The following is a 19,913-nucleotide window of genomic DNA, read 5'->3' as shown; positions in this document are numbered from 1 at the left end:
CTCAGTAAAGGGAACTGGGAGGCAGGTCGAAGCTCTAAATCATGGCTTGACATACCCAAGGGCATGTACACATAGTGACAAACTGGTTTTTAAGTAACAAAGACAAGAAGATGAATCACCACGGTGGCTTAGCCATCTTATTTTCAGCCTTTTAACTCAGTTTTATGTAGATAAAAGTGGGTATTCAGGTGTCATAGGAAGCTTAAGGAACAGCCATCAGCAGCCAGGAAAGTCACCTAAATGACAATTACAAGGATTATGGCAACAAGATTCCCAGCTGTCCTCATAAAAGAGAATACCAGAACTTATGTTATTCACAGTAAGAGAGGAGGAAAGGTTCATAAAATTTCAACCAGTTAGGGCCAAGGGTTCCAGACTCTGCTCAGCCTCACGTGGAAAACTTATGAATGTCAGTGGACGCACCATATTTAGAATCTGAAAGGCCAATATTAACTAGATTTCACAGATGATGAAAACACAAAGTCTGTAGGTACATGACAGATTTCTTTCTTTTCTCTCTCTTTCTCTCTGCAGTGTTGGGTATTTCAAGATGCAAATATGTTGCTCAGATGGTAAAACACTTTTCTACCTGTTCAGTCCAATTTCAGAAAAGGTGTCTTAACAGCTCATCAAATTGGCAACTCTCAGGCTTTTGTTCACACTTGGCAGTGTTAGACTTGCTCCTCACAACTGGTATTCTGTTATACCTCAAAGCTTAATTTAACATGATTATCTAAAGTTATAACCCAACCAGTTACCCCCAGGATGGTTGTCAGATAGAAGGCCAACCTAGTTTGGTTAAACTCCCCTCCCCAGAAAGATATCCTTTTAACTCAACCAGGAAATAGAAACAATTTACCCATAGAAGGTACATGTTTCTAAGACAGTGCCTACTTCTAGTGTGTTACTTTTTCTACGAATTAGACCTCTCTCCTTTCTAACGTTAAATCGTAGCATAAAACACAGCAGTCCTCCCACTACAGCCGGGTTCCCGTAGTCTAAAGCTAAATGAATGCTCTTTGGTGCTCCAGAGAACCACCTTTTTAAAAACTTTCATCTGGATACTGTATGAGAGTAGGTTTATTTAAATGAGGCATGAATGACCCACAGGTCAACAGACTTGGTAAAACACTGATGCACTTACATCCCAATCACTTTTCTCTGTCTCCATCTGACTGTGAACAAGGATGGGAGTCTTCACCTTCCTAACTCCAGAATCTGTACGAGTAGACCTTCCATGCTTCATCACCTACATAGTGAAACAAATGCAGACAAATGCTCAGACTCCTTATCCTAGCTTAATAAAAAGGAGACAGCAATGTGGTTCTCTTTCATACTGCAATTTAGGAATGTGATTATTACAAATGACATTGTTTCCAAATGACATTTGGTTGACTGCTGACAACAGCCACATGATCATCTAACACATTTCTGGCTCCTCAAGGAAAGCGTATTTTTTCTAAAGAAAAGTGTATTTTCCTAATCTACTGTAGATAATTTTGAAGCTACAATAGACATTCTCCCTCATTTGCACAGTAGAAAAAGGCACATTACAGATATTTTAAACAAACTTAAACAGCAGTCATGTTGAGACATGCTCTGTACTCAAAAAAGTACAAATGACTATAATATATTTCACTATTTTTCTACCAAAGTGCTATGCTAAGCTGAATGTCTTCGAATTACATGAGAGCTTCTTCTGTCCAAAACAGGATTGTGTTGAGTTCTATCTCTAGACAGGATAATGTGCTCTCTCTTGGTTTACTGGAGCCATGATGTCTGCTTTTGGCTTTTTGCCTAATCTGGATGCTATTTCAAGACAGTGTCTCCAAAGAAAATAGCAAAAGACAATTCTTCCCCACATGAAATCATGTCTAAGTAATTCCCTATGGATGTAAGAAGTGAAGGAGCCACTGGAGACAATTTCAAATCAAGGACGTTATTCTCCTGATTTTATTGCTAAATTTGCCCAAATAGTAGTGAGAAGTATGAAACACATCATTCATTCAGTCATTCAATGAGTGTTTACTGAGCACATGCTAGTGTGCCAAAAACTGTCCTAGGTAGTGAAGATACAGTAGAAACAAAAGTTGTAGACCCTGTGTTCAAGGAGCTTATGGTTTTAGGATAAACGGGCAAAAAAAAAAAAAGTCAATTTCATAAAAGATGTGGCTACAGCTGTGAAGGAAAGAATAAGGAGAACCTATTCTGACATTGCTTATCTGATTCCATTTTCCCATTCCTTACTTTGTGGTTCATGTTCAGTTTCAGAGAGCCTCCAAGAGTCAAGCATTTATTTGTATTAAATTCCCAAAGCAAAGATAAGCTGTTTTTTTTTTTCAAATCAGCCACCTGCATACACGATTTTAAAATCTGCATGAGAAAGGAAGGATGCCTTTTGGTGAAAATGTTTCTCCATATGTTCACACAAAATGAATTTAAAAAATAATTTGGAAAATTAAGAGTCTTATATAATGTTACTTTTTAAAGCTGAATACTGAATTTGAAAGTAAAAGTCATTAATTCTGGCAAAGACTGACTTAATACTGTACTTCTTTTTAAAAACAGGAGAACTCTGCCTATGAAAAATACATCCGACCACTGCTACAAAGATCCAATCTGTGAAATAATTAACGGTATTTGAGGAGCAAGCAGCACTAGGAGGGTACCATGGCATAGCTAAAACATTAATTTTTAAAATTATATATGTATTTTTAGAGTCATCATTTAACTACAGTCTGAAGTAGTAGCTATGGAATAGTATTTTTATTTGAAAATAATCCATAAAAGGAAAAAGGAGGAGTGACACACAGTTGCTGAATTTGCTCAATAAACAGGTACATGGGTATTCATTACACTAGTCTCTCTGCTTTGGAACATTTGCAATGTCCCACAATTAAAAAAAAAAGCACCACTATCCACTTATAGTATCATTTTGGTTAAATACTAGAGTGTTGTTCTAGATATCACAAAAACTAAGAAACTTATTAGTTGTCACTTGGTGTTCTCTTTATCTGTCTGTCTGACTATATAGTGATCTACCCATCTATTCATCTACCTATTTTTGTGGTGTGGGGAAGCAAGCCTAAGACCCTGGACATGTTAAGCAGGTGCTCTACCATGGAGCTACACCCAGGTCACCACTTGTCTTTAGCATTTATCCTCAGGTTTAAAAGGACACACATACATGCACACACACAGCCCTCCTAAAGTGCCTATACATGGTGCAATCTACATAAAACATAAGAGCCCTAAGAATGAAACTATCAATTTATAAGTCAACTCTTCCTCAGTGAAAATACTTTAAAATTTCATAAAAGCAGACATAATTGTCTCAATTTACTCAAATATAATCAAGCTACATTTTTATCACTATTTCCAATTACCCAACTAGATGAAACACTCAAAATTAAATGTCACTTAACAAATTGCAAAAAAAAAAAAAAAAAAAAAACCACTCAGCTGGCTAATTTGTTCACATAAATACTCAATAACCAAAAGCAAATTTATTTCCAGTAAGATGGCCAAGGAAGAAAACTCCTAAGTTTTTAACTGATAAACTTGGAGCAAACTAATATCAGTCCATTTTCACAGCTGTTTCCAACCCAGATCATTTTATTGCCTATTGATTTCACCGTAGCTCAACAACACATAACTGGTTGGGATCTTTTTTTTTTTTTTTTCAGAGAAGCATCAATCAATTTGAATAGCAGCTCATATAACTACGTTGATTTACTGGAACCACAGTTACCTGTCATAACATTAAGGCATCTTAGTGTAAAGATGGTGAAAATGGAGATAATTATGGCTTTCTGCACATGGGCAATTTGTCAAATCTTAAAATAAAATTTCAGAGACATGTGCAAAAGTGGATAGAAGTAAACGTTCTCATCTTCCTTTCAGAGAGTAAATCTCGGAATATTCTGAGAGAGAGGAGAAAAAAGAGTGACCTGCTTGCCCCAGAACCACCTCGGAACTGCACAATTCTCTTAGAAAACAGGGAAGTTATGTGACTTCCTTTTACAAGGTGTTCTAGCAAACTAGGAAGTCTCACTGTAATTAACGTAATCCTTTCTGTGAATAACTTTAACAAGCAGAATCCTTATCACGATTCCATTGAACTATACAAAATGCCTACAGGGAAATGAGTAGTACATCTCCCCCAAATGTTCTGGATCCTGCATTCACTACACTTTATTTCTTCTCCTCAGAAATAAACTTAACTTTGACAATAACATACATTTGTGGGTCATCATGATATATGAGAATAAAACAGCTAGAGTCATTTCGTCCCCATGCTTAGCACAAGGCTGAAATAATGAGTCATATTCTCAGCTATGACAATTGAAAAAAAATCTGTAATCTTCAATGTAAGATTTTTCCTATTTGAAATAGATTTGTTCAACTACATGTGTCCCATTCAAATACACTCTGTAGAAACATTCTGTCCAACCCTGCCTCCATGACGACAGAGATCCTATGAACTGCGATCTAAGGTTCCACACAGCCCTCTCAAATCAAACCCGAATGTGCTACAGACAGGATACAGTGGGACAGAACACATACTCTAGATGAGGAATATAATTTTCTCCCTTATGGAATAATAACCAACAAATATCAAACTAATTTTCATATTTCATTTTTATTAGGTTTTTTTTTTTTCTGGTAGACAGTACACTTGGGAATTATACTGTACCAGGCATAAGAAGATTTCTACCATGGGGACATTTTATATTCAGAATCCAATATAAATATTTCTAGTCAGACATTTCCATGGCTACAGATATTTGGTTGCTTGATTTATATGCATAGAAAGAAACAGTTGTCATAACTGTAAAAAGCAGTACTTAACAAGTACCTTTAAATGATTGGAACAGTTTTTCTTTAATATTACAATACTTCATATTGGCTTAGAAACTAGGTCACCCTACATGATATTTTGATTTTTCTCAAAGGCATCAGCAGTACTCTGCTTATTCTTTCATTCCTGTATTTTTAGCCTTGTAGTTGAGTTAGGGACCATTTTATCACACATCATTTTAGCACTGTAATAAAAAAAAAAAGCTCTGTTAAGGGTAGATTATATACCATAATGATTTTCAGATTTCTTTTTATAAAAAAGGTCTCTGGAGACTCTGAACAGGCACATGCATACTCAGGGTGAAGGGAACAAAACATGGAGGAGACTGCTAACACACAAACTTCCTTCTGATCTTCACTGCCTTCAAATAAATACAAATATTAAAAAAAAAAAAAAACAGCAGCAGTCTCTTCCGTTTCCTGGAGAGTCTCTCAGGGCTGGAGGTCAGTCGTCCGTCTTCCTGGCCAGTCTGCAGAAGGTCCAGTTGTGCTCCACCGTGTTCTCGTTGGCCCGCTCACTCATGTGATGCACTCGAGTGTTGCGGATGGTGAACCCTTGCTTTGTGATGTACTCCATCAGGTGGACCCGCAGAGAGACCTCCTGGTGATAATCACAGGGTCCGAACGTAAAGGAGACCTGGCAGTCTCTGGTGTCCATCATGTGCTTATTCCACTTGGTAAAGTGGTTGGAGATGCCCTCCAGTAGGGAATGGACCTTGGTGGTGATGGTTAACTGGGTTATGATCACCGCCACTGGGTTGGAGTACTTAGAAAGCTTCCGAGTGCTAGAGAGCTCTACCACCTCCTCAAAAGTATCCATAGGATACAAAGGCTTCGGGTCGTTGAGACACTGAATCAAGGGCTCAATCTGGTAAAAATCTGCTTCCTTCCGAAGCAGATCGAATTCCTTAAAGTCCAGGGGAAGGGTCAACTCTGAAGTTCGTAAGAAGTTGAGGACATAGCGGAAGAGCGGTCCGTCTCGGTCAATGAAGTAATTGCCCTGAGGGTCTCGAGCTGTGGGGAAGTCTCCCCCAAACATAGCTCCAAGCATGGAATCCGGGTAGCGCGTCAACGTGGTGAGAGACGTTGTGTACAAGTGTCCACCTACATTTAACGTGACTGGGTCAGTCATCTGAAAGTTTTAAAAAATAATCAGTCACCAGAAATTTTAAAACTTCATTTTGAAAGTTAAAAAAAAAAAAATGCCTAAGATTCCCTCAAGTTATAATACACTTGGCAATCCTATCATGCAAAATGCTTTACTTTCGACGGTAAGCCCACCATGAAGAGGGGATGTAACACTTGCTCTCAATAGAAAGAAAGACAGGTTAAGTCCATTCCTTTAAAGATTTACTCTAAGAATGGAGGGCATGACTTCCAGAGCCATATAGTTTCAGGCCCAAGATCTATAGTTTTCAGGTTAGATTATACCATCGGAAGAGAAAAGATAAACTAAAATATACCCAGTTTTTGTTCTGATTTAAAAAAAAAAAAAAGCCTTTAGAGACTTTTTTGGTTTTGTTTTTGGTGGTATTGGGGTTTGAACTCAGTGCCTCACACTTGCTAAGCAGGCAGTCTATCACTTGAGCCACAACACCAGCCCTTTTTGCTTTTATTTTTCAAATAGTGTCTCAAATTTTTGCCTGGGCCAGTCTGGAGTCCTTCTATTGACACCTCCCACACAACTGGGATTACAGCCATGCTCCATGATGCCCAGCTTATCAATTAAGATGTGGTCTTGTTAACTTTTTGCCTAAGCTGGCTTGGAATCACGATCATCCTGATCTCCATCTCCTAAGTAGCTGAGATTACAGACATGAGCCACGTTGCCTGAAGACCTTCAGTTTTCTTAACTCACTTTAACATAAAATATAATAAAAATGATCTGATAATTTAAGGACAACAACTTTCACAATTTCTTTGGGTTCCTCTCCCTGCAAAAAGGTTAAACAAGTCATAAAATATTTTTAAAATAAAAATTTGTGCTTAATTTTTTCATAGATAATAGTTTCAAACACTAAGTTAAAAATATACTGTTTAGTCAATACACCTAGCCACAAAACTGTCATATACCCAAAGGTTAATGGCAGCTTTAAAATTTCATCTGATAGTGTATTCACTTTTGTAACATTAATGTTGCAATCTGACCCATAATTTTGAGAAGCAAGCATCTCAAACACATACCTTAGGCTTTAAAAATCACATTTAAGAAAACATAAAAAGACTGATAGTCTTCAGGTACTAGGAATGCAAAGAATTTCGTACCAGAGCAAGAGAGTAAGAACACAAATGGAGAAGAGGCACCGTCTACTAACCACCAATCCCCCACCCGCAGAAAAGCATCCTCCATCCCATCACCTAGAAGGCCCTTTGAAAAGTTTTACAAATTCCAAATACCAAAAATACTTGGCCTCTCTCAAATAAATGATTATAAAAAGTTAATTTGAGAGTCATTCTGCTACCATTAAAACACCAAACCAAACAAAATACCCCCCAAAGTACATCTACATGAATGTGAAGGGAAAACAGTTGCACAAATTCATATTTTAGCCTCATAAGAGAACATCTAAGAACACACAGAGAGGGAAGACACCAAGCAATGTGCTGGTCTTCAGAGTGCAGCTGCAAAACCACTCACCATATAGCCCCAGTCTCCATTATCCATCTGCTCCAGCGCTGCGTCTTCAGGAGGCCAGGTTCCAGGGAAACTTAGGAGAAAAATGGACATATGATAGCACACGTAACTACGAAAATAAAGAATAAATGTTCCCTCACCCAACAGAAAAACTGCTAGTGTTTGGTCAGCAAAAACGTACTACAGAACCAGGCGTGAATCCCTGCACTTGGGAGGCTGAGGCAGGAGGATGACAAGTTCTCGAGGTCAGTCTAGGCTACACAGGGAGGCCCTATCTCCGAAAATAAAACAAACAAAACCTACTGTGGGGCAAAGATCTGGGGAAGAAAGCATTCTCTCAGGTCGCCTTCGTGCTCTATCCTTACCTCCGGAGCATGCCCAAGACACAGAAAGAACTCTCCTATACCTGGAGAAGGTGGAAGAGCCTAGAAGTACACCAGTCATTCAAATTCTTCCTCCCTTCTCTGAAAATCCAGTTTTGAGAATATCTACAGGACAACCTTGTGATTAACTCGACAGCCTTATATCAGCACAAACCTATGATGGTCTTTAACAAAAAGGTCATTGAAGAGAAAGGGTAAACTCCTTTTCATCAGCATTTCATTTATATAAACTAAGCATCTCAGTAAAAGCATTTAAAATCACAAATTTCCAAGACACCAGGGTCACTTTCCAAGAGAAACATACCAGAATAGTATAATATGAAAACTGAATTATACTTTCAATAATATAATATTCCTCTTGTGCAATAACCAAAACAAAGAGAAAACAATTTAAATGACAAACTGTTACAGCACAATTTGGGGCAAAAAAGAACCTTAGAGATGTGGCTGAGAGTCAATCACTCAGCACTCACAAAGAGCCAGCCTTAGGACAATGAGAAACACCCATCTAGCAATGATGCCAGTTTGAATTTATTTTTATCTACAAATTCAAGAGCACTTAAACAGTTTCCCAGCTTCTGAACTGCCTCAGTCAGTTCCCTCTCACACACTTCATTCTCCACACCAACCTGCAAAGCAAACTGCAGAGCAAATTTCAAAAGCCTGGCAAGGGGTGGTAAGAAACATAGACTTGTGGATATTCATCCAGGAAAAGCGTCTGCTTTTTAATGTGGTCTCTGAACAGATCCACTTTTCCCACTTTTACAGGAATCTGGCACACAATTCCCAGAACAAGCCATGGCTACAGAAGATCACAAAGGCTCTTTCTCAAAAGGTCACTCAGGCATGTAGAGAACATTTGCATAGCACAGCATGAACTGAAATCAAAGCCTGAAGCATCTAATTCTCCACCTTGCAAATTTTTCAAAGCAAACAAGCAACGATGTGGACCAGAGAGGTGCAGTCAGATTTACCATTTACACTCAGTAGTTGGATATACAGAGGCCTTCACAGTGTGAGAAATGGAACAAATGTCAAATTCGGGGCTCTCGGGACAGCCTTTCGTTCCTTTGACTTGCTTCACAAACACTATCTGAAGTAAACAGATCAAGAAATAAGCTGTGCCAGCTTGTCTTGCCAGCATCTGATTCAGTTTATTGGTAACAAATCAGTAACTGAGTAATTTAAAAAGCCATCCATCCAAAAGTTCTGGTAAGATGCTCATCTTCGGCATTTTCCCCTTGCCCAAGTACTCTTTCCTGACAACTTCAATAATCGGTCATTCAAACAACACTTACTTTAGGTCGACTAGGATAAGAAGGAAGCCTAGGTGCAATGTGGAAATACACAAACAGGAAAAGTGCGATCCTTACCCACATGGAGCTTTCACTCTAGGAAGGAAGGCAACATGCAACAACTGAAGTACAGAACAGAGTTTCACAGCGCTATATAACAGATGGACTGGCAGAGCCTGCAGGAGGAAAAGATCAAGCTTCCAAAAGGGAAAATGGGGGATCTACCCAGGGAAGAGCTCACTCAATCCAACACTAAAGAAAAATTTGCACCACCTGAGAAGGAACTCTACAATGAAGAAACAACTTAAACAGAGACACTGAAGTCTTTTTCTCCCCACAATACTACTGATACAGTAAGCCAAGCATAGATGACTGTCCCCATTTTAGAGATGTGAAATAAAAGAAACAGTGCAGAGTAAGTGACTTGCTCAAAGCTCCATAACTGGAAAGTGACTGATGACCTTGGGCTTTCTGACTCCTACCCTAGATCTTTCCCTAAGACCCCTCCTAGTAGAAATTGAAAGAACAGAATCCAAGAAAACAAATTTAAAAAAAAAAAAAAAAACAAATTGAAAAGAATTACCTTTAAACTCCCTATGCCACTTATTAGCCCATCCATTTAGTAGAGATTTATTTACAATTTTATAGTAACTCAGCCTAACTAAGCAGTTGTAATGGATATATAAAAATTTCCCCAGAGGAGTAAAAACAAAAAATGGCAGGCACCTACTCACTAGTGTGAACAATGGCGGGCTCTCCCCTCTTAAAGTGACATAAAGAATTCTAATCCATAGCTGGGTGCCAGTGGCTCAGGCCTATAACCCTAGCTACTCAGGAGGCAGAGATCAGAAGGATCACAGTTTGAAGCCAGCCCCAGGCAAACAGTTTGCCAAAACCTATCTCAAAAATAACCAACACAGTAAAAGGCTGGTAGAATAGTTTACCTGACACAGCACCTTGCAAGCACGAGGCCCTGAGTTCAAACCCCAGTACTGCCAAAAAAAAAAATTCAATCCATGAATATCCAAATGGTAAATGAGAAATAGAAGACCAAAAGACAAGGAAAAAATAGACATCACTGTTGGAGCTGTTACACAAAGTATGTCCACTACTGATGCTTTTTTTCCGTTTCTTTTTTTTACGTCTATGTCGCTCTTTGTTTTGTTTTTTGGCAGTACTGGGGTGTAAACTCAGGGCCTCACACTAGCTAGGCAAGCTCTCTACACTTGAATCATGGCTACAGCTCTTCTTTTTTTTTTTTTAATCTAAATCAAAACAAGACGTATTGAGCAGACATAAAAGGAAAATTAGATGATGCTCCTAAATCTGTTTCACTGCAAAAGCCAAGGTTCTGGTACAAAGATGCAATGAAACCTCAAGCTTAATAATTCAGGAAAGCAGTTACGAGAATCTTCATGAGCCCATGTTTCTTAAAAAGCACCCCAAAGCCTTCCTATACTTGTGCACAGGATACACTGATAAACTGAAGCAAAGTCACTATTAGACATTTCCAATAACAATGACTAGAAGGTCTAAAAAAATCAAATTGCTCATTAATAAGCTCAAAGAGAATAAATAGTATTGATCAGTTTAAATATTATCTCTACTCCTTGCTTCTGAACATCCTCTGTAGAAATGCCTGAAGACAGCAAGAAACAAAAACAAAAAGGGTAAAAGACTCATAGCTGGATTCTGAACTGATGACTACTAGAACCTACTTGGAGATACTGCAGATGAATGAAGTAAAGCATAATACAAAAGGTTTTCCAGAACAGCTTCAATCTCTTCTACTAAGTCATTTTCCAGAGCTGCTAACAATTAGAAAATGATTCACTTGCTTTTCATCCTGTCTTCTTCCTGGCACAGTCTCCAGTGAAGGGCTTAATGAGAAGTTTAAATGACCCAAGACAAACAGCAGAAGGAAAACCTTCAAAAAGGCCTGTTTTACTTGAAGATAAAGAAATACATAATATTTTTTACCATGCGCCAGTGGCCCACAATGTAATCCTAGCTATTCGGGAGACAGGGGTCAGGAGGATTGCAGTTCAAAGTCAGCCCAGGAAAATAGTTCTCAAGACCATATCTCAGAAAACCCATCACGAAACAGAGCTGGTAGGCTGGTGGAGTGGCTCAACTAGTAAAGTACCTGCTTAGCAAGTGTGAGGCCCTGAGTTCAAACCCCAGTCCTGCCAAAAAAATAAAACAAAGTAACAAAACAGAGCTGGTGAAGTTGCTCAGGAATATCTAATATTTTAGAAATTTGTGAAGAATGGAGATTATGAGGGTAGCAATGAAAAAATATTTCTTTTAAAGTCCTTACTAAAGATTGCTTTAAGAGGCAGTGAATGCAACCAGGCACAATTATGAAGTTCAACAAAGGCTTTCTGACCTTGTAAACTTAGTTCACCTGAAAAGATCAGACTTTTGAAGCAAATAAAATAATGGTCCCAAAGACTATAAAGCAGCACTGAAAATTCATCCAGGTGTAAATTTCAAAGTTTATTGTGACTAATGTATAAATTCTGACAGTATAATGCTAGTAGATAATTAAGGAAAAGACATACTGAAGAACTGATAGAAAGCTTAAAAGAAATTACTAATTTTTCAAAGCAGTAAATCTGAAGGATGCATAATCTAGTAAATTAATTTTAAAAATTAAAGTTAATTTAAAAATAATCTAAGAACCCCTAATACAAACTGCACTTACAGGCTTATGGGTTATGACAAACAAATTTATGACACACAAATTTTCTGGGTTAATCATTTTTGCTACAGACTAAGAATCCCCCAGGGCAAAAATTGTACTCCTTTTATAACAACCTATCCATTGCAATACAAACCTCCAAATATGAACAAAGTAATATAAAAACCTCTAACTACTGCCTTCCTGGAGTTTCCAGGTAGTCCTTTAAAATGCTTTTCTGAAAACACAAAGCTTTCAGAAAAAATGCTTTTTAAAGCACAAAGCACTGAGACCTTTGTGCTTGCCATTCGGAAAGAGAAGACTCCATCTATACTCACCTTCAAAACTGCCTTTGTACTGAGTTTCTCTGCTCTTGAAATGTGGGAGTTTGAAAGTGAAACACTTTTTATAGTAACTAGTTCAGCAACATCTAAAGGAGTCTTTTGGGTTAACATCCACACACAGGTCAGTACAAGTAGTTATGTACACGGATAATGTGATTATTATGCCAGATTATCCTCAACTACACCACCGCAGAAATGGATTTTTTGTGGAGGGTGGGAACTGCGGTTTGAAGTCAGGACTTCACACTTGCAAAGCAGGTGCTCTACCAGTTGAGCCACACCTCCAGTCCATTTTGCTGGTTATTTTGGAGATGGGGTCTCACGAACTATTTCTTCCGGCTGACTTCAAACCTCCTGATCTGAGATCGCTCAGTCTCCCAAGTAGCTAGGATTGAGCCACAGTTGCCCTGCCAGAATTTTTTTTTTACAGAAATTTTTTTCTCTCCTAATCATGTGGTCTAAAGGAAAGGCACTACAGGTTGAAAAGTGACCTTAATGCTAAAGAGCTGTCACAGTCACAAAATCATAAAACTCTTCTCCTCCATTTCCACTAAAATGGGCTAATACCACCATCCCCAAAATAGTTAACACCATTTAAACACAAGACAAAAGTTTAAAACTGGCCTATAGGGTAACAGATAGGAATAGGGCTCTGAACTCACAGCAGGCGAGTGCAGCAGAAAAAGAAGAGAGAGGACCAGTATTCCAATTCTGCTCCCTTACTAAGTATGAGCCTTTGAGTAAATCACTGTTTATGCCCAGCTTCTCCTTTGGGGAAAGGGAGGAAATAACCAAGATGATGAATACAAAACAAGTATTATACAAATGTGAAAATACTTGTGGCAGTAGCATAACAAAATTTCTGTGGTAAAGTGAGAAACAGGGCAAGCATGGAGGAGAAGGCCTCTTCATGTGCTTCCAGCCTCCCCAGGTCCTCCTTTCCCTGGAGCCCCAGAAGGGAGAACTACAGGTAACAGGGTGACCAGCAATTACAGAGACCAGACATCTGAGTGCTCTATCTCACAAGGAACTTCTCTGAAGAATGACTCAGGATTGTCTCCAAGGTAGAGCCGAATCCAAATAAATATGTCCATTCCATTTTAAATAGACCCCAAACATCAAAACCCAAGATCCACTAGAGGATTCACAGAACTGACCCTCGGATTCCTTTATGTAGCAACATGGGCTAAAATACGATTCACAAAAATTCCAATCACAAAATTTAGGAATGGTATCTGCAGCTACAAAGACCACTCAACCCTTCTATCTAAGACATCATAAAAACAGAAAATCAAGCGTCTGAACAGATTGATAGTTTTCATCAAAAAGCATGTTCTGTCCACCTTCCAAACCTGCCCACAAAAGCAGTACTTCCCTTTTCCTAGCTACACATTTGTTCATTTAAAAACATCTTAGTCTTGGCCTCAGGCCTGTGCTATCTCAGGATCATTTCACGTACTGGGACATTTGTGACAGCGAAAAAATGAGCATGCCAGGATATGGAGGAGACAGACACTTCGGCTACCCCAAACACTCTTAGCAAACCCAGGTCGTTCAACGTCTACTTTGCCATCCAAACCTCTCCCATCACAAAGTCCTAACTAGATTTATCAACTTGTTCCAGAACTTGAACAGGAACATGATAACTTCAGCAGAAGATCCAAAAAAGACCTCTGTCACGTTTCATTTCCCCGTCCCATCCCCAGACACAGCCTCCACCACCGCCGGCCCAGCAGGTGCTGCAGGGGTTCCCCATTACCACGGCCATTTATCACCTCTGACAGCAAGCATTAAAAAATGCCACGACATACACATAAAGGACTCAGCTGCAAAATCTGAGTATCTCTTTAGGGCAGAAAAATCCCAAAGGCAGGGCTCAGGAACCCTGGGTACCTTCAAACTAGGGCAAGCAGTGGCTAATCAGCGCCACCCCCAAAAAATCAATTTGGAGCAGATCGGGAGTGTCCAGGTCCTGGCTACACTTCGCTGCTGCCCCACAAGCGAAGCCCCCGAACCGATCCAGTCCCGGCGATGCTCCGGGACCGAGCGGGGGGCGCGCACCGAAGCCCCGACCTGGGCCCGCGGAGCCGCGCGTCCCCACCCGGCGGGCCCCGGAACCCCGCCCAGGCCCGGCCCGAGGGCAGCCCCGCCGCGGGCTCATGCCAACCCCGGGACGCGCGGCCCGGGCTCCCGCGGTGCCCTCGGCGCGGCCCCGCCACCGCCCGGCTCCAGGCGCCCCCGCCCAGCTGCTCCTCAGCCCAGCTCCCCCGGCCGCACGGCGGCCACGGGCTTCTCCTTACGCCGGGCCCCACAAGCCCCGCGCCGGCCCCACTCACTGCGCGGCGGCGGCGGCAGCGGCCGGGCCGGGAGATGCCCGCGGCCCGAGAGCGCGAGCGCGGGGACGAGCGAGCCCGCGCCCAGCGGCCGCGGCGGCAGAAGGGACGACTGAGCCCGCGCCCGGAGTTGCGGCTCCAGCTGCCCGGCGCAGGCGGCGCCTTCCCAGCACAGCCGCGGCGCCACGAGTGCGGGCGCCCCCTAACGGCGGCGCGGCCGGGACGCCAGAGAGTCGGGCAGCGGGCAAATCCAGCGCGCACAGCCTGAGCAGTGCGGTCAGGCTCGCTCTACCGCAGCCCCGAAGCCCCGCCCCTAAGCCCCAGTCCCGCCCCCAGGCCTCGCCCTCAGGCCCCGCCCCGAAGCCCCGCCTCCGCCTGCGGACTGGGGTCCTCCCTGCCCCCCCACCCCCTAGACCTGGGAGTCTCCTTGTCATTTCACAAGCTTGTATGGAGCCCCCACCGCATGCCAGGCCTAGGGAGTACAGCAGCCAAGATTGAGGCGGGTCCCAGGACTCCAGGAAACAGAATTGCAAGACCGAAAGTGTTAGGAGGGGCACGATTAGAAGACTTACTTGGAGAATAAGGGAAGGAACCCCTGCTTCAGACTGCCTAGTAGACAAGACAGACCTGAACACCACGCCAGTGGCCAGAGTCCCTCCTAGCTTTGCTCTCCTTTAAGAGAGGCCCCTATTAAAAAGCATTTGAGGAAGCGCGCACCACCACCACCACCTCCTCCTCTTCCTCCCTGGCCTGGTGGGCAGAGCAGCAAAGGGAAGCTAGATGCAGAGAAAGGCAGAGCCAACGAAAGGCTCTGAAGCTCCAAGGAGCTCGACCATAGATGAGGCTGGCAGGGGCACTGTTCCCACTTCAAGAAGAGGCCAAGGCTGCAGAAGATGGGGAATTACCTAAAGCCTCAGAGCTAGTGGGTCTGCCATTCCAAATGCCATTTACTTCCAGCTAGCCAAATGGCTGACCCCTTCCAGATGGGACCAGTTACATTTTCCCTTCTCCACCAGGAGAGCTATTGACCTTAGAAACTCACCTGGGTTTCACATCTGCATGTGTGTGAGACTGAACTTTTATCAGTATGATCATTGTAGTCATAGCAGATATTTGGGTTTTCTCCAAAAACTCAAATTGGTAGGTTAAATAAATAACATATGCTTCATTGACATAACTGACTGCTACATTAACATGTTCACAAAAAGTAAGTGAGGAGGATACAGAGAAATAAATGTGTGTGAAAGCAACCAGTACACAAAATAGTATGCATGGTATCATCCTAATTTTGTTTTTAAAAATGTACATGTACATAGACAAAAATTTTGAAGGGAAAATACCAAACTGTTGAGTATAATGTTCCAAGCTCATACGATAGGATCGTTAGTGACTTACTACTTCTTAATGTTCTGAATCTTCTAGAATATGTGGATATTGAATTTATAATCAGAAAAATGCAATAAGTCTGTGGGTGGGGGGATGTTTATAAGCACACTCTCTACTGCTGAGCTACACCCCTGGCCTGGCACTGAGTTTTATTTTCTACAAGAGGACAATATAAAAATTACCCAAGGCTCAGATCTCCAGAATTTGGTGCCACTGAAAATCCAGAATTACCACTGACTCACTAATGTCCTTGAAAAAGTCATCTCCTTCTCAAGACTTCTGTTTCCCCAAATAAAGTCTGACAGGGATTGACTTTGTCAGTGGTTTTATCACTATTATAAGTTGTATTTTCAAATTTATATTTTATAATTACCAAAGTGCAATTGATTTTTGTGTACATTTTATTCAGCAAACTTCATAAACTCCTTTTTAGTTCTAATAAGTCTGTAGGTGTTCTTGAATTTTCTGTGTAAATAACCACAGAGTCTTCAAGTAATGACAGTTTCAATCTCCTGTCCAGTCTTTCTTTTTTTTTTTTTTACTGGGTGGGGGTTTCCACCATAAGCCAGAAAACCTACTGGACAAATTCTAAGAGCTGTAACACTTCCTGTCCAGTATTTATTTCCTTTTCCTTGCTTTTCTATGCTGTCCAAATTCTCCGGCACGGTGTTGAGTAACACTGATGATTGTGGGCATTCTGTGTTGTTTTTTACTGTTTCTAACATGTCACTGTTTAGTATGACATTTGTTATGAATAAACCTTTATCAGGGTAAGGAAGCATTATTCTGTTTTACTATGAATGGGTGTGAATTTTATAAAATGTGAAATTCGCCTCCCCTCAACATAATGAATTACAAATCATAGGTTTTGTTTTATTAAACCATCCATGCACTCTTGATGTTGTTATTATTTTTTTTCAGTATACTGCTGGATTCCATTGCCTAATTTTTTTTTTTTTTTTTTGGCCCGGGCTGCTGAATTCAAACTGTGATCCTCCTGATTTCTGCCTCCTGAGTCACAGGATTATAGGTCTGAGCCACTGGCACCCGGCCCCATTGGCTAATATTTTATTTAGGGTTTTTGTTCCCATATGTACAAATGAGATATGCCTAGTGTTTTTCTATCTCATTATCTGTGTGTGTGGTTTTGCTTTGTGTGGTTACCTGAGACTCTTAAATTCAGAAATGGGTATATTCATAGAGCAGTATCTTATAAAACTGAGATTTTCTATAGTTTGAATATTCCATAGAATTCTCCTGAAACATCTGGATCTCTTGTTTGGGGGGATTGAGGGTGGAAACTCAGGGTTGTCATCCCATGGAAGAAGAACACCATATTCTGGTTTGCAGCCCCCCAGAATCCCTGGGCCTTTCTCTTCCAGGTGGCCTCCAAGTATCAAGACTCCTAAGGTAAAGTCCTGAGGATGCTTATCTGAGAGGATGATTCTTGTCTGAGAGGGCTATTCTTTTCTTTTATTACTATTATTATAATTATTACCATTATCATTCTTGTCTGAGAGGGCTATTCTCATTGTCATTATTATTTTAGCAATACTAGGGATTGAACTCAAGGCCTTGTACTTGTTAGGCAAGCATTCTACCACTTGAGCCATGACCTCAGTCCTGGAGGGGGCTATTTTTAGGGCAGCTATAATGTTGCAGGAAGGAACCCAGTCCTATGGGTACAGCAGGATACAATGAGGGCAAAAGAAACTGCAGTTGACAAAACTGATTGTGACAAAACCCCCTCACTACAGGTTAGTGAAGCTCACCTCCCAGATGTCAGGAACAGCTGCTTCTTCAGTGGGAGCTCCCTGACACCCTCCTATGCCTGTCTTTAGACTTAGCTGCAATGCACAGTCCTCTCCTCCTAGGAGTGCTGACGGACTCCGTCTCCTGACCAGGTGATGCTCTCCCTGGGCTCTGGCTCCATCCCCATCTCTAGCCCTTTAGCTTCTAGTCTAGGCTCAGATCCTCCACCTCCCCTCCTCCACCCTCCCCATCATCAGATAAGCATCCTCAGGACTTTGACACTGAACAAAATTCAGACTTCCTCTCTGACCCGGTGGGCCCTCCCTTTCTTCTTTTGATGTGTCTCCTCTCTCCCCCTAGCACCCCAACCCACAACATTCAATCTTGTCTCAGGATCCACCTCTCCACCTAAACGGGTCTTGCTAGGGGTACCAACACCTTCCCTGGTGCTGAAGCCACCAGAGCTTCCTTGGACCTCCGTGTGCCAGGCTTATCTGCAGGCATGCAGATGCCCACACCCTCCTAGAGAAGCCTCTTGCTTCCAGGGTGCCATGTTCTCCTAGTTTTCCTCCTTTCCCCTGAAGCTACTCCTCTTACAGAGATGTTCCTCCTACTTTTTCTACCCTTTATGTCTGAGATTCTGCCCAACACCATTCTTTGCTCTCTGACCACCCCTCCCCGTGGACTGGCTCAGCCAACTTCATGGACTCCATGCCTATCTCTAGGCCAAAGGTTCCCAGATCCATATATACAGCCCAACTCCCTCTCCTGACCTCCAGAGCTGCAGATTCTGCAAATTCTGTGGCCCTGACTACGTGCCAGGCACTGCACTAAGTGCTTTTGCCTTCTGTAACAGTTATCTACAGTCTGATAACAAGTCATCCCAAAATGTAGAAACTTACAACATACATTATTATCTCACAGTTTCCGTGGATCAAGAATTTAGAAGCAGCTCAGGGTCTGTCATAAGCTTGCAGTTCAACTTCCCCAGAGGCTGAAGATCTCAGAAGGGCTAGAGAATTCACCTCCAAGTTCATTCACATGGCTTTTAGCATAAGGCATTAGTTCCTTATCACATGAGCCTCTTCTGACAAATGACAGCTGGCATCCCCAGAGCAAGTGATCTAAGAGAGAGCAAGACAGAAGCCACCATGTCTTTATAGCCTGGCCTCAACAGTGATAATGCCCATATGATTTTGGTCTTGCAGAGCAACCCTACTACAGTGTGGTAGGTATAAACACCAGGAGGTGGAGGCTATTAGGGTTTACCTTGGAGGCTGCCACCACAACTCTGAGGGCAGATTGGCCTCACCATCCCTCCGGACAAATGAGAAAGCTAAGCAGGAGAGGTGAAGTCATTGGTCAAGGCCAGCCAGCTAAGTGTGGGAGGGGAGATTTGCACACAGCTTTGCCTGGTTCCACATGGTCTCCTCCTCCCTCATAGCCCACCACTCTCCTCACCCTCAACATATGTAAACCAGAACTCTCCTCCACCACCCCCAAACTTCCCAAGTCCCCAGCTCAGCTCAGCAAATGGTGCCACCATCCTCCCATCTGCCCAAACCAACAACTTTGAGTCATCGTGCTCCTCCCTCCCCCTCACTTCCCAGTGCCAGGGAAGCCAGGCCTGCCAAGTCTTCCCCCTCAGTGCAGCCGGGATCCATTTCTCCTTCTCACTCTTCCTCTCCACCATTGCACTAAGCCAGGTCACCAATGTGTTCATTGTGGACATCTGCAGTAGCCCCCTCTCGGGTCTCCCTTATTCTCTCTGTCCCCATGCCTCCCATCTGTTCTCCTCTCTCTAGCATGAGTCACCTTAGAGAGCACAAAGCTGGTCATGTCACCCTGCCTGCTTTTCATTCCTGCAGGGGCTCTCCTTGCCTTCAGAATCCAGTCCAACTTCCTGCGCACTTGTCTGGCCTCCTCCCCTGACTTTCTCTTCCCTTTCTCTGGGCCCCCATTCTTTCTGGCCACATTTCAGTTTCTGGGAGCCATTGTCTATTTTTTCACACCAGGGTCTTCCATTATGCTGTTCCCCAGCCCTAAAACACTCTTCCCCCAGCTCTTGGATGCCTGTTTTCCTCATCCTTCCTTCAATATATCATCCCCTACTCAGGGAAGGCTTTGCTGATACCTCAGCAATAACTTCCACAGAGCCTGCCCTTCCATCTCCTCTCCTCTTGGCTTCTCAGCTGGACTGTGAGCTAGCTCCCTGAAGGCAGAAGCTGCATCTGTGTGGCTC

General features: G+C 42.2%; 2 protein-coding genes and 1 non-coding gene across 14 annotated transcripts in view; 1 reads left to right on the top strand and 2 right to left on the bottom strand.

Moving 5' to 3' along the window:
* The window catches only part of Acox2 (acyl-CoA oxidase 2), a 30,404-nt gene extending 26,167 nt beyond the window's left edge, over positions 1-4,237 (top strand). For 3 of the 6 annotated variants that reach the window (XM_074044067.1, XM_074044065.1, XM_074044068.1), the window contains one exon: positions 2,569-2,855. In XM_074044067.1, the coding sequence (XP_073900168.1) occupies positions 2,569-2,625 (57 nt within the window). In that variant the 3' untranslated portion in view covers positions 2,626-2,855. Of the gene's footprint in view, positions 1-2,568; positions 2,856-3,686 lie in introns of those variants that run through there. The other 3 variants (XR_012436327.1, XM_020180763.2, XM_074044066.1) reach the window with 3 other exon arrangements.
* Positions 4,238-4,623: 386 nt separating this feature from the next.
* On the bottom strand, positions 4,624-18,619 carry Kctd6 (potassium channel tetramerization domain containing 6). 7 transcript variants are annotated; one of them, XM_074044072.1, is made up of 3 exons: positions 18,581-18,619; positions 7,499-7,568; positions 4,624-5,992 (listed from the first exon to the last, which is right to left on the bottom strand). In XM_074044072.1, the coding sequence occupies exons 2-3, from the start codon at positions 7,523-7,525 to the stop codon at positions 5,306-5,308; spliced, it is 714 nt and encodes a 237-aa protein (XP_073900173.1). In that variant the 5' UTR covers positions 7,526-7,568; positions 18,581-18,619; the 3' UTR covers positions 4,624-5,305. The 7 variants fall into 7 exon arrangements, with proteins under 7 accessions (XP_073900173.1, XP_073900175.1, XP_073900170.1 ...); XM_074044074.1 differs by lacking the exon at positions 18,581-18,619 and adding an exon at positions 15,106-15,124; XM_074044069.1 differs by lacking the exon at positions 18,581-18,619 and adding an exon at positions 14,537-14,648.
* Positions 16,466-16,525, bottom strand: LOC141413174 (U7 small nuclear RNA). The gene has a single exon (XR_012437985.1). It is a non-coding gene; the product is annotated as a U7 small nuclear RNA (small nuclear RNA).
* Positions 18,620-19,913: the final 1,294 nt, after the last annotated feature.

This window comes from Castor canadensis, chromosome 10 (genome assembly GCF_047511655.1).
Source record: "Castor canadensis chromosome 10, mCasCan1.hap1v2, whole genome shotgun sequence".
Lineage (NCBI taxonomy): Eukaryota > Metazoa > Chordata > Mammalia > Rodentia > Castoridae > Castor > Castor canadensis.
This window is presented reverse-complemented; position numbering and strand designations above follow the sequence as displayed.

Excerpts from the sequence above, each read along its gene's own strand:
- Kctd6 (XM_020180753.2), bottom strand. The coding sequence starts at position 7,588 with ATGTCCATTTTTCTCCTAAGTTTCCCTGGAACCTGGCCTCCTGAAGAC. Across the intron at positions 5,993-7,498 it reads ATGGAGACTGGGGCTATATG|ATGACTGACCCAGTCACGTT; the intron begins GTGAGTGGTTTT and ends TAAAACTTTCAG.